Genomic DNA, 14,540 nt, shown 5'->3' with positions numbered 1-14,540 from the left:
TCTTTCGCAAACATTAGCCTTTTTAGCTTAAACATTTTTCCACTTTGATGGCTATAGGTAAGGAAAGAGTTACCATAAAAGTTGCAAGGGTATACAAACTTTGACGCGGTCGAAGTTAGCCCCGGCCCTCTGGTTTTTTTTTTTTTTTAATTTTTTTTTGTGTTTTGTGGGTTTTTTTTTTTTTTTTTTTTTTTATTAGCTCTGTTCAATACAGCAGGTTCCGGTTACACATACACACAAACTTGTGGGCACATATACCCGTCTAGCGCAATAGGAACACGAAAAAAAAAAATTTGTACAACAACTTATGTGTTGGTTTAAACAGCTTATGTATCGTTCAGCTATTTGTTCTCCTTTTTTTTTTTTTTAAGTATGAAAACCAGAGGCTGGTTTGCCCCCTTTTACTTTGGAGGGGCCCTTGGGAATCACAAAGTTGGGGAAAGTTATACTATTTTTATAGTAGTGTTTTTTGTTTATAGTTTTAAATATTTTATTTGAATCAATTTTGTTGTTGGTTTCTTTTTTTTTTTTTTTTTTTTTTGAGTATGAAAACCAGAGGCTGGTTTGCCCCCTTTTACTTTGGAGTGTCCCTTGGGAATCACAAAGTTGCGGAAAGTTATACTATTTTTATAGTAGTGTTTTTTGTTTATAGCTCCACACATTTTATTTGAATCAATTTTGTTGTTCGTTTCTTTTTTTCTTTTTTTTTTTATATCTATATATATATATATATGTACCTTACCCCTTTCACTTTCGGCTAATATTGTTGGTCCTTTGCTCGCTCAAACTTGAAGCATTCGAATTTCACAGCTTGTTGTTTAATTTGCACACACTTTGACTTCTGTCTACTTTTCTTTTATATATTTTTTTTTTGAAGATCGATGTTGCTTCCAAGGCGGTTGAAAATTAAATGACTCGCTGCCCAAAGGTTAGGAAACTACAAAACGCACTCCAAAATTTGCGACGCCACTCGTCAAACAATTCTGACTGTCGCGACATCGCTGTCGTTCTGTTCTAACGGTACACGTAAAGCCACCAAAATGTGCGACTCGCGACGCGGTCAGACGACAAAGATGATGAAATAGACACGCTTGTCGCGAAGCAACTTTGTACCGTTGCGGCATCTCCGTCACTCTGACGAGACATGCAAGTCTGCAAAATGTAGCAAACGACAATGTCGCAGCTTGTACCGCGACGCGGTCAGACCAAAAAGATGATGAAGTAGAGACGCTTGTCGCGAAGCAACTTTGTACCGTTGCGGCATCTCCGTCACTGTGCGTCTCTGCACTTGAGTCGATGATGGGAGCTGCAGCAAGAGTATCTACTCCACATGCCTCTTCTTACACCAAACCTGTTGACAGGCCTACGAACCGGCGGATAGAACAATTAGTAACGGAAAAACAATCCCCCTTCGAACACATTAACGGATAGTGAGTACTCGGAACTCCAATCGGACGAGATCACTGCAGTTATTAAAAACCACATAAAGCCGAAAAAAGCCCCTGGCCATGACCTAATCACACCGAAAAGAACTCCCTATCATTGCAATACAATATATCTGCAAACTGTTCAACGCTATAATAAAAATTGGCTACTTCCCAAGAACATGGAAAAAGTCCACTATCATCATGATTCCTAAAGTGGGAAAGGACAAAACCCAGCCGTCATCCTATAGGCCAATTAGTTTGCTGCCATGTCTTTCGAAGCTTTTTGAAAAGGTCCTGCAGATCCGCCTAAACTCATTTCTGGCATCGGAGAACACAATCCCTTCACACCAGTTTGGCTTCCGCGAATAACATGGTACAATTGAACAAGTCAATCGCATAACATCCGAAATACGAACAGCATTCGAACTAAAAGAATACTGTGCGGCTGTCTTTCGCGACGTTGCCCAGGCTTTCGATAGAGTTTGGCTGGAGGGTCTGATGTTCAAAATCCGGCAAAAACTGCCACAGTACACACACAAACTCATGGAATCTTACCTTTACAATAGGAAATTCGCTGTAAGATGTAATGGCTCCGTCTCCGCTGATTTTGAAATCAAAGCTGGTGTACCGCAAGGCAGTGTACTCGGCCCATTGCTCTACCTGCTGTACACTGCAGACTTACCAACGAGTTTAGGACTTACAACGTCCACTTTTGCCGATGACACGGCAATCCTTAGCAGATCCAAATGCCCAATACAAGCCTCTGCAAAACTAGAGGAACACCTTAAGGTGGTAGAGGAATGGCTAGCAACCTGGCGTATCCGGGTCAACGAGCAGAAATGCAAACATGTTACATTTACGCTTAACAGAAGAAACTGTCCAGCTCTAATGCTAAACAACGTACCAGTTCCTTAAGCCGTGGATGTCACTTACCTTGGCATCCACCTAGACAGAAGACTAACTTGGCGCAAGCACATCGAAGCAAAAAAGTCACAGCTTAAACTGAAAGCGAGTAGCCTACATTGGATCATCAATGCTCGGTCCCCTCTACGTCTGGAGTATAAAGTCCTCCTATACAACTCCGTACTGAAACCCATCTGGACTTACGGAGCCGTACTATGGGGAAATGCAAGTACCAGCAATGTCGATATTATACAAAGAGCGCAGTCGAAGATTTTAAGATCAATCATGGGGGCCCCGTGGTATATATGAAACGACAACATTCAAAATAATCTAAATCTACCTAGCGTAAAATCTGAAATAGGTACTCCACAACTAAAGTATTCTGCGAAACTGGATGCACACCCAAATGTTCTTGCCAATGCCCTTACGCGAACTAATAATAGAACTCGTCTTAAAATAAATGACAGACCAACCCAATAACAAGTGATTAGGGCCGCCTGCAATATCCCCAGGATTTATCTTAAGTACTAGTCTAAGAAAAATATCTCAAACTTGTTGTTAGGCTCTAATTTAAGAGTAAATTCAACAAATATATATTAAACGTTAAAAAAAAAAAAAAAAAAACTCTGACGAGACACGCAAGTCTGCAAAATGTAGCAAACGACAATGTCGCCTGTTACGCAGCTTGTACCCATATACATGTGTGTATGTGCTTAACGGGAATTGCTGAATTCGGGGGAACGAATACACCCGAAGCAAAAATTTGAAAAAGATGATGAAATATTTTAAATTCGAGTGAAACTGAAAGGCAACACCAACATCAATATCATGGAGTGCATAGTACACATTGACGATTTATACATATGTATGTATGTATATGTATGTACATATGTACATGTTTTGTTGTCTTTATCGCTCTGTCCGATACAGTTGGTTCAATCGCAAAATGCACTGGTTTAGCACACTTAACAATCTCTAGCACGATTAGGCAACAATTTATGCAAATCTGGGACTTTTGTTTCGGTTTGCTTATCAGTGCTGATTGGTTTTGGCATCTCATTCTCTTTGTGGAAAACAATTCCTCTTTTCCCAATGGTAACATTTAAGTTTTCCAAAACATCATTTCCGATTACTCCTTTGTACAAAGTATCTTTATCTCGAACAACATGAAAGGCTATTTCCACGACGTTGCCGTCTAACTCTGTATTGACGCTAAAAAATCCAAGGGTACAAATCGTTTTCCCTCCTACGCCAATTACCTCCTTGCATTCACGGTTTAATTTAACAGGGTATATTTCCATATAGGCGCTCTCGCTAATAGTAGAGATATCACTGCCCGAATCAAACAGAGCAGATAATACCCCATTGCCTATTGAAACATCCTTAAAAAAACGATTAAACTTAAGTGTCATTTGTTGATAATTTGTATTTGTCTTCGTTGTATCTTTTGTATTCTTCGTCTCACACTGATTAGCTTTGTGTCCCATCTGATTGCATTTAAAACATTTGAAATCGTCTTTACAATTCTTAGCGATGTGATTATTTCCTCCACACTTAAAGCATTTGAAATCCTCCAAAGTATTCCTCGATTGCAGCTTCTCAAATCGTGGTTTTGGTTTAGACTCTTGGTTGGAAGCATATTTCTCGTACATCGTTAGTTTCTCTCGTAATTTCTTCAAACCTCTCGCTTGGTAAAGAACGCTTTTATTCATTTTAGAGTCAGGGATACCCTCAATGATGTATTCGACAATGCTTTCCTCATCTAAGCTGCCTCTTTTGGCTATACTCTTCATTAGATAAAAGTACTCAACCAGACTCTCGTTGTATTTCTTCTTTCTACTCTCTAATTGCTTGTGAACTTCTTTTGCCGACAATTTAACAGTAAACTCATCCTGTAGCGCGAGTTAACATCTTGGCCAAGTCGTGTTCGAGGAAAAAGAGTAACTTTTCCCTGTGTTTATTTACTTTTTAGTATTTTTTATTATAAAATTAAAACCTCCGTCTTGTTTGACGTTCAACACACAATTATCATTTTTATTCGGCGACAATGCAGTTCTCTCCTTCAGTTAATTATGTATATATGTATGTATGTATATATGTATGTATGTATATATGTATGTATGTATATATGTATGTATATAAGTGTCTATATATGTATGTATGGATATATGTATGTGTGTAAATATGTATGTACGTATATATGTATGGATATATGTATGTGTGTAAATATGTATGTACGTATATATGTGTGTAAATATGTATGTACGTATATATGTGTGTAAATATGTATGTACGTATATATGTACATATGTGTTATTTGTTGCCCTTTTTGATGTGTTGTCCATGGTTTGTGTAGTTGAAGGTGAATTCGTTAGTGTGGTGACCGGGTAGGTAACCCGCGCTCTTAAGTCTACCCCAACTTGTTAGGCCCTCTTGATTATTTACGAACAACTTAGCCGCTCCTGTCAACAGCTGTCTACCATAGATAAATTTCTGAAGATCATTCCATTGTACTGTTACAGCATTACCCTCAAAGTCTGAAAGCCATTCTAATACAACCTTTTTGTTGCTCCCATCAAACTCTGTCAACGAATCACGAATATCTTTTAATGTGAACGCCATTGTCACTTCTCTCTTAACTTCTTCAACTTCGCCTTGAATACTGGTATTAGCTTCTGAATATAAGGATTCCTCGTTCGTGTCTAAATCAAAATATGAAATTAATCTCTCTCTTAATTCAGGTTTGTTGTCTTTTACACTTAAATTCAGCTCTTTTAACCCTGCGACGGTCAGTTCGGTGATCTCGTTATACAACATGTGTAAAAATATTGATTACAAAATAATTTAAATTAGTGTTTCAATTAGATGTTAGTTTATATGATTACAAATATTCTTGTTTATGCCCAACCGGGCAACACAAGGGTTAAAGGAGGCGGAAGCTTTCACCTCGCGCCGCTCTCCCGATGGTGCCCATCGCTCTCCCCACGAAAGAACTCCCCACACTTCGCTCCAAGCGGGGCTTGGTGCCCTGCTCTTAATTAAGCTAGTTTTAGTGTCAAACTTACAAGTGAATAAAAAAGAACATTGAAGTGAGATTGCTGCAGTGCCCAATTTCTTGAAGGAAGACATTTTAAGGAAAAAATTCATTTAGCTGCCTACTTAGGAAATTCAACCCCCCTACGAATACATTTGGTCCTTCGAGCCGGATACTAAGATCCTCTCGAACCACTAGCATCGGTGGAATTTCATCCATATTTCAAGCTAAGTAATTTTTTTGCAAATTATAGGTATATGAGTACATGTACATGCCTCCAGCATCCGTACCCATACTCACATACATATAATTGTTGCCATTGATTCTCCTAATCCAAGTAAAAATTACTTTCGCGCAAATTTTTCCTCCTCAAAGGAGAGAAAATTTTGGTCCCCAAATTTTCATACATATATATGTGTCCAGTACATAAGGCGCCATATTGGTTCGCCCACTTCAAGTTTTTTCCTCGCACTTTGGCATATATAGGCCAAGTATATAAGGCGCCATATTTTATTTGCCTATTTCCAATATATATTTTTTCGCAATTTCAAAAAAATATTAACACATATGTATGTATGCAGTGAATCAAACCTACGAAAAAAGTGATCTCCTACATATAAGATATATATATGTATATGCAAGCAGAGTGTGTGAATGTGACAAAAATTACAAACATATCCAGTGCTACATTAAATCCAAAAATAAAGGTTTTGTGCAAATACAGTCCACTCCTGGGAAAAGTGTGCGCGCAGTGAAAGGTGGTTTTCAACGAAGAGAAGAAAATTTTCAATACAAATAATAAAGATTTTTAAAAAAAAAAAAAAAAAACGAAAGTGAACCACCCTCTCACATATAAAAGCCACACTTAGACATTTCTGGTGACCAGACACCCTATAAAGTTGGGGGCATATCGGTTAGACACAGCAAAAGAAATCATATTAAAAAAAAAAAAAAAAAAAACATTAATTTATATAAAGAAATCCGATCCATTCACACCTCTGCATATCGCCATTCCATATTTTCATATTTAAAAAAAAAAAGAAAAAAGAGAAAAAGAAATTTTTAAATACATATATATATACTCCAACATTTTACATATCCATACACATACATACATATACATATTTTTCCATACATAAAATTTTACATATATATATACATATCCATACACATACATATATATACATATTTTTCCATACATAAAATTTTACATATATATATTCATATCCATATACATATACATATTTTTTCCATACATAAAATTTTACATATTGATTCCCATATACATATCCATACATACATACATTCCACAAAATTTCTAATTTTTTCGCACACAAATATATTTTTCCACCACCGCGAACAAATCCCGCTATCCCTTGCAGCCTATATACATACATACATACGAGCATACATAAGTACCGCTTAACTGCAGTATACCAGCACAGCTGCAAGCTCATGTGCCAAAGACCGGCACAAAGCAAACGACCAAAAGTAGCTGTGCTGTATACCCTAGGTTGGCAGGCACTTTGTGGGGTATATAGGTTGAAGGGTCACGTTGAGGAAAAAAATCGAATAATATTTAATTGGTAAAAATTTGTGTTCCGCGTTTTTGTTTATTCTATTCCCACGCGTTCCAAGTCGTATTTTTTGGAGTTATATTTCAATTCCAAAATATTCCCACGTGTTCCAAGTCGTATTTTTGGAGTTCTATTTCAATTCCAAAGTATTCCCACGTATTCCAAGTCGTATTTTTGGAGTTACATTTCAAGTCCAAAATATTCCCACGTGTTCCAAGTCGTATTTTTTGGAGTTATATTTCAATTCCAAAGTATTCCCACGTGTTCCAAGTCGTATCTTTGGAGTTAGATTCCAATTCCAAAGTGTTTCCAAGCGTTTCAAGTCGTATCTTTGGTTCTATTGCAATTCCAAAGTATTCCCACACGTTCCAAGTCGCATCTTTGGAGTTATATTGCAATTCCAAAGTATTCCCACACGTTCCAAGTCGTATCTTTGGAGTTAGATTCCAATTACAAAGTGTTTCCAAGCGTTTCAAGTCTTATCTTTGGTTCGATTTCAATTCCAAAGTGTTTCCACCCGCTCCAAGTCGCATCTTTGTAGTTATATTTGAATTCCAAGGTGTTCCAAGCCGTTCCTAGGGTTTTTTGGCAGTGTTCCAAGTCATTCCAAACGTACCAGCTCGTTTTCTGGTTTTTTTTTTTCAATCTATTTCAAGGCGTTTCAAAGCCGTTCTTCAAGTGGTTTGGTAGTGTTCCAGTTTTTCCCAAACGTTCCAGTTCGTCTTTTTGGCTAATTTTCAAGCCGTGCCAAGCCAGCTCACCACTTTATAACCGCCACTCTCTGGGGTTATGAGCACGAGCCCGTCAAAAGACGAGAAAGCAGCTGAGAACACTGCAGCCCCGAGCAAATCCTCAATTGCTGCTCCAGGTCAGCGCCAGAGGAGTACCAGCCCTACTACTCCTCCTTCCCGAGCATTTCAGACCCTCTCTAGTCCACTAACTCTCAAGTCCGCACCATCGAGCACGACCTTTCAGCAAGCCACGTCAGAGCCACGACGAGCAAGCCAAAAAGAGGTCAAATCATTGGTACCACTTCCACAGATTTTGGTAACCGCCCCAAGAGTCACTCGGTCCGAGACCAAAAGGGTTTTAGCTGCTTCCACCATGGCTTTGAAGAAGTTTGGTTCCATTTGCGATAAACTAAGTCAGTTTGAAGTCGACAACCACGTCACGTCACTGTCCGAGGTCAGCGTATTTACGCTCCAAGTCCGTCGTGATCGAGTTCAAGCGTTGTGGGAGAAGGTCGAGCAGGAATATGAGAAATGCGAGGCACTCATAGATGGTAAAGACGATAACTCTGAAGATTTAGCCATCCAAGCTAAATATGACAAATGCTATCAAGTTTACGAGCGATGCACGGCTCGATTAAACGAGCTTATCCATGAAAGGTCTGCTCCGACTCCTCCGAACCGTCATGCGCCTACCTCTGCACCAGCAGAACGAGGCTGTCGATTGCCACCCATTGACACAGAAGTCTTTACGGGAGATTATTTAAAATGGCCCACGTTCCGTGACTTGTTTACAGCCATCTACATAAGCGATTCGCGAATTTCCCCTGTTGAAAAGCTGTACCATCTCCTAGCGAAAACGAGGGGTGAAGCCAACCTCATTGTAGCAAAATTCCCGCTTACAAATGATGGTTTTGAAACGGCATGGAATGCACTTAAACAGCGTTTCGAAAATAAGCGACTTATCGTGAACAGCCAATTCCGAGCACTTCTTGACCTGCCTCAAATTTCCCATGAGTCCGGAAAAGCATTACAGGATCATCAGAATGCTCTGCAGGCATCCATTCGCGCTTTTGAGCACTGTGGCCTGCCAGTAACCACTTGGGGAGGCATGTTCGTATTTTTCTGTTCCATCAAATTGCCAAAGAATACCCTTTCATTATGGGAGCAATCTCTGGGAGACAAGACTGCCATTCCAGAGTGGCAAATGATGGACGATTTCCTCACTGAGCGGTTCCGTACGCTCGAAGCGGTGGAAAATACAACTGCAATGGCTATTTCGGTTCCCACATCGAAACCTCCACGAAATCCGATTCCAGCCACCCGAAAGGCTAATACATTTGAAGCCAAGGTGACCACCAAACCAAAATCCTGTGATCTCTGTATGAAGGAGAATCACCCGGTGCGTCGATGTCCCCGCTTCCTTCAGATGACGGTGCCAGAGAGGGTGGCATACATAAAGAAAAAGTCCCTTTGTCTGAACTGTTTCGCAAGAGGACATCAAGTAAAAGATTGTCCGAGTCAGCACAATTGCTTCACGTGCAAGGGGCGTCACAATACGCTCTTGCACAAGGACGCCCGACCGGAGAATAATCCAACGTCGGTCCCAGCTCAGCCCAGTTCGCACAATATTGTCCGGACTTACTTTACCTCTGAGGCAAGGTCCTCACGAGATAAGTTGCTAGGTACAGCGATCGTGGACCTTTGGCACAAGGGCACTACTTATGCTTCACGGGCGCTATTAGACCCGGCTTCTGAAGCCAATTTCATATCCGAAAGAATGTTCCGACTCATGAAGTTACCATTCCAAACTGTCAGGGCCGAAGTGACAGGCATTAACGGAAAGGTCAATAGAACCTTGAAGGTCTGTCACATAAGCATTCGGTCATCGCATGGACCTCCAGTCCAGATCGAGATAGAAGCGTTTGTCTTGTCCCAAGTTGCTGATGATTTGCCGTCATGTACGATAGCCCAAGCCACACTGGAAGGAATGCCCAATATTCCTCTAGCCGACCCCTCCTTCAGATTAAAGGCAAAGATCGATCTACTCCTTGGCATTGATGTAATACCAGCGGTGACTCTTTCCGGCATCCAGACCGAAGTGTGCGGATCTTTAATGGCTCAAGAGACGAGATTCGGTTGGGTCATTTCAGGCCCGTTGCAAGGGGTCCCCGTCAGTTCATGTGCCGCGTTCACCACGAGGGTCGCAGTTAGCAGAGAGGAGGGACTTGAAACTCTTCTCACAAGGTTTTGGGAGGTGGAGGATCTACCGGGCAAACCGGTAGAAGATTCTGACTCTGTTTGCGAGGTCAATTTCCAGAAGACCACAAGAAGAGATGTTGCGGGGAGATATACGGTCTCACTTCCGTTTCGAGATCCAACCAACATCAACCTTGGTCATTCCAGACCAGGGGCATTGGCTCAGTTCCTAAAAAACGAAAGCCGACTCCTTAAAAATATTCCGGCAAAAACTGAGTATGACGCCGTCATCCAAGAATATTTGGACTTGGGCCACATGCGTCAGGTTCCATTTGACGGCACTAATAACAATTTTTATTTGCCACACCATGCGGTTTTCAAGCCCGACAGCACCACAACAAAGGTACGGGTAGTTTTTAACGCCTCTAGCAAGTCCACCAACGGAGTAAGTCTCAACGACATACTTTACCCTGGTCCGGTACTTCAGTCCGATCTCACTACTCAGATTCTCAAGTGGCGTTTTTTCCGAGTAGTTTTCAATGCCGACATCACAAAAATGTACCGCCAAATTATGGTCGATCAAATCCACACGCCATTTCAGAGGATCCTGTTCCGAAATAAAGAGGGGCAACTTGGTGATTACGAGCTGAATACCGTCACGTTTGGCATTAACTGTGCTCCGTTCTTAGCCATCCGAGTACTTCAGCAACTCGCAAGTGATGTACAATCCAAATTTCCTTTGGCTAGCGATATTATCAAGTCCTATATGTATGTCGATGATGTCCTGGCAGGGGCTCATAATGAAACAACGGCAATCGCAATGGTCAATGAACTTCAAGACGCTCTTGGTTCAGCTGGCTTTCCCTTGCGCAAGTGGACATCGAATGTGAAGAGCGTGCTCAGTTGTATTCCAAAGAGTCATTTACTGAATGCTGATTTCCTCGACATCGAAGAGGCCAGCACAGCGAAAACACTGGGAATCCGATGGAAAGCGACTACGGATGAGTTTTATTTTGTCATCTCACCCCAAGATGTCAAGTCAGCTTATACTAAGCGAGAAGTCCTCGGGCAGATCGCCAAGCTATTCGATCCCGCTGGCTGGCTGGCTCCCTTTGTGATTCAAGCCAAGGTGTTTATGCAAGAGCTCTGGTTACAAGAGCTAGGGTGGGATGATCAATTGCCCAGTGAACTCCATCACAGGTGGCAGGATTTTACAAAGAGCTACTCCTTCCTTGACCAGATCCGAATTCCACGATGGGTTCTTCATGACCCAAATTCCGACATCCAATTCCATTGTTTTTGCGATGCGTCACAGCGGGCTTATGGTGCCGCAATTTACGTGCGCGTTAGCAATGACCAAGGCATATCATGCTGCCTTCTTGCAGCGAAATCTAGAGTCGCCCCGGTTAAAACGGTTTCATTGCCCCGCCTTGAATTATGCGGAGCTACACTTTTAGCGGAACTGGCAGCTGCAGTTCTTCCGCAACTTCCAGTTGATAATGCGGAGGCTTTTTATTGGTCAGATTCCACCGTCGTACTGTCGTGGTTAAATAAGCCACCCTGCACATGGACAACGTTTGTCGCAAATCGGGTAGCAAAGATTGTGACGGCAACAAATGACGCCCCATGGAATCACGTTCGTTCAGAGGACAACCCAGCAGATCTCCCTAGCCGCGGCCTGAGTGCGCAGGAATTGGTACACAAGGATTTGTGGTGGCACGGCCCACCATGGCTACGGGAACCACAAGAGTCCTGGCAGCGAGCGACACCACTCCCACTAGACACTGCCTTGGAGAAGCGGGTAGTGAAGGTCCACGTCGCGATCGCTAAGCCAGCCAACGAGATATTATCTCGTTTTTCCAATCTGGCACGTGCCTTACGAGTGATAGCATATGTGATCCGTTTCGGCAGAAGGTGTCGTAAACTGCCAAACGATTACTCCGGGGAGGTGACCTCTAGCGAGATCAATCAAGTACTCCAGGCGTTGATCCGAGTCACTCAGCGTGATTACTTTCCGACGGAACATCGGTGTCTACAGCAGAAGAAATCTCTGCCCACGTCTAGCACCATTCTCAATTTGAATCCTTTCATTGACGCATCAGGTGTGATCCGAGCATGTGGGCGCGTGCAACAAGCAGCGGCCCTTAGTTACGATGAGCGTAACCCCATTCTGTTGCCAGTAGTAAGTCCGTTGTCCCGGCTGTTGGTGCTTTTCACGCATCAGATCTCTCTCCATGGGGGCAGCCAACTGGTAGTCCGTCTCATCCGACAGAGATACTGGATTCCAAGACTGCGGAATCTAGTAAAATCGGTGGTCAATTCATGCAAAGTCTGTGTGATTTATAAAAGAAGGCTGCAATCACAGCTAATGGGCACCCTTCCGGCCCAGCGAACTACTTTCGCACGTCCTTTCACGACCACCGGTATAGATTTTGCAGGTCCTTTCGACATCAAGAGTTTCACCGGCCGCGCTTGCCGCATATCAAAGGGATATGTGTGTGTCTTTGTTTGCTTTTCCACCAAAGCCATTCACCTTGAGGCAACTTCGGATTTGAGTACCGAAGCATTTCTGGCAGCATTCGCTCGCTTTGTATCGAGGCGAGGGTGTCCCCAGCAAGTGCAGTCCGACAACGGGAAAAACTTCGTAGGTGCATCCAGAGTGCTTGAAAAAGATTTCCTAAATGCTACCCAGCAGAAAATATTATCCCACTACAGCCATCAGAATCTGTCCTGGCATTTCATCCCTCCCGGGGCACCACACATGGGAGGGTTGTGGGAGGCTGGAGTTAAGAGTTTTAAAACTCTGTTCTACAAGGCCACTTCCAACCAAAGGTATACTTTTGAAGAGTTCTCTACGCTGCTGGCTAAGGTAGAGGCGTGTTTGAACTCGCGGCCGATTTCTCCTATGTCTGAAGACCCCACCGACTCTTTAGCTTTGACCCCAGGCCATTTCCTAGTTGGCGGTCCATTGCTATCCGTGACGGAACCTGAAATCAAGGATCAGGTACCGTCTATCATTAACCGGTGGCAGCGTCTGAAGGCCGTGAGTCAGCATTTCTGCACCCGATGGAAAGACGAGTATCTGAAGGAGCTACATAAGCGCAATAAGTGGCGATTCCCTTCTAAAAATCTTGAAGTGGGCGATCTGGTGGTACTCAAAGACGACAATCTTCCATTTAATGAATGGCGTCTCGGGCGAATCCACCAGACACACCCTGGCAGTGACGGCAATGTCCGCGTCGTCGAACTGCTTACCGCTCGCGGTATTGTGAAGCGTCCCGTCGCAAAGTTGATCTTTCTTCCTCCAGAAGAAAGAATTCAAACCCATTACGTAAAACTACAGTAGCGTCCAGCACTTGGTCCTTCCTCCCAAGGAAGAAGGGCCGAGCTGCCAGTAGTAATATGTGTTTTATCGTCCTACATTAATCCGCTTTCTTCATTATTTGTCCCGGCAGCTTCCTGATATTCGTCAACCTAGATCCCGTTTCCATGGCTCCGAGACCGCGTTCAGTACAGGCATCGAAAGAGGAGCGCAGATGTTCGCGAGGAACTGAGTCCTTCCGTTGCCGAGTCTGTCGCGGAATCCATCCTCTGAAGCGATGCCGTCGCTTCCTGCGGCTGAACGTGGAGAAGAGGATGAGGGCAGTGCTGGCGAATAAGTACTGCGCCAATTGCCTGGCCCACCAACATTCCGGAGGAAGCTGCTTAAGCGGTGATAAGTGCCGAATCTGTGAGGAGGATCACCACACGCTGCTTCACTTCCATGAACAGCCACGTCGACGCACTCCAAGCTCCGTCGTACGCCGAGTCACCCCCGAGTCCTCCAGACGAAGGGTCGCGCCAACGCCAGCCTCCGATCCGAAACTGACCTTGACCACACTGCTGCAGCACCGCAATCCGCATCTGATGCCCACGGCGATGGTGCGCATTGAGACGGAGGGAAAAACCTTCGACGTGAAGGCCCTGGTGGACCCTTGTTCTGCGGTATCGTCGATGGCGACGTCATTGGCCACGGCCTTCAAGTTGACAGCCGTCAATATAGGGGCAGAGAAAGCGGTGGCAGCAGTGATCCGGTCCCCAATCAGTGAAGGATGGCGATTGGAGGCGATCCTGAAGGTGGTCGATGGCTTGTGCTGCCGCACTCCAAGCGCTCCGGTGGACCCACAGATCGCCAAAAAGTTTGAGGGCATCGTCCTGGCGGATGAGACGTTCTACCGACCGTCGTCAGTGTCTCTGGTCCTGGGCGCGGATGTGATCACGGAGGTCATGCTAGAAGGGAGTCTACCTGGGGTTGGCGGGCGGCCGATTGCGATGCGCACAGTTTTTGGCTGGACCCTGTCCGGAGCGTGCCATTAAACTGCCTGGGTCTTGCACTCCTGCAAGGGGGGGGCATGTTTATGCCCAACCGGGCAACACAAGGGTTAAAGGAGGCGGAAGCTTTCACCTCGCGCCGCTCTCCCGATGGTGCCCATCGCTCTCCCCACGAAAGAACTCCCCACACTTCGCTCCAAGCGGGGCTTGGTGCCCTGCTCTTAATTAAGCTAGTTTTAGTGTCAAACTTACAAGTGAATAAAAAAGAACATTGAAGTGAGATTGCTGCAGTGCCCAATTTCTTGAAGGAAGACATTTTAAGGAAAAAATTCATTTAGCTGCCTACTTAGGAAATTCAACC

At 43.7% G+C, this 14,540-nt stretch overlaps 1 protein-coding gene across 1 annotated transcript; it reads left to right on the top strand.

Annotated features, from left to right (window-relative positions):
* The first annotated feature begins 5,375 nt into the window (after positions 1-5,375).
* LOC124461895 lies at positions 5,376-14,252 on the top strand. Its single transcript, XM_047013319.1, has 2 exons — positions 5,376-5,595; positions 13,324-14,252. The coding sequence occupies exon 2, from the start codon at positions 13,358-13,360 to the stop codon at positions 14,222-14,224; it is 867 nt and encodes a 288-aa protein (XP_046869275.1). The 5' UTR covers positions 5,376-5,595; positions 13,324-13,357; the 3' UTR covers positions 14,225-14,252.
* Positions 14,253-14,540: the final 288 nt, after the last annotated feature.

This window comes from Drosophila willistoni, unplaced genomic scaffold, assembly GCF_018902025.1.
Source record: "Drosophila willistoni isolate 14030-0811.24 unplaced genomic scaffold, UCI_dwil_1.1 Seg719, whole genome shotgun sequence".
Lineage (NCBI taxonomy): Eukaryota > Metazoa > Arthropoda > Insecta > Diptera > Drosophilidae > Drosophila > Drosophila willistoni.
The sequence above is the reverse complement of the archived record's forward strand: the minus strand, read 5'-3'. Positions and strand labels throughout refer to the sequence as shown.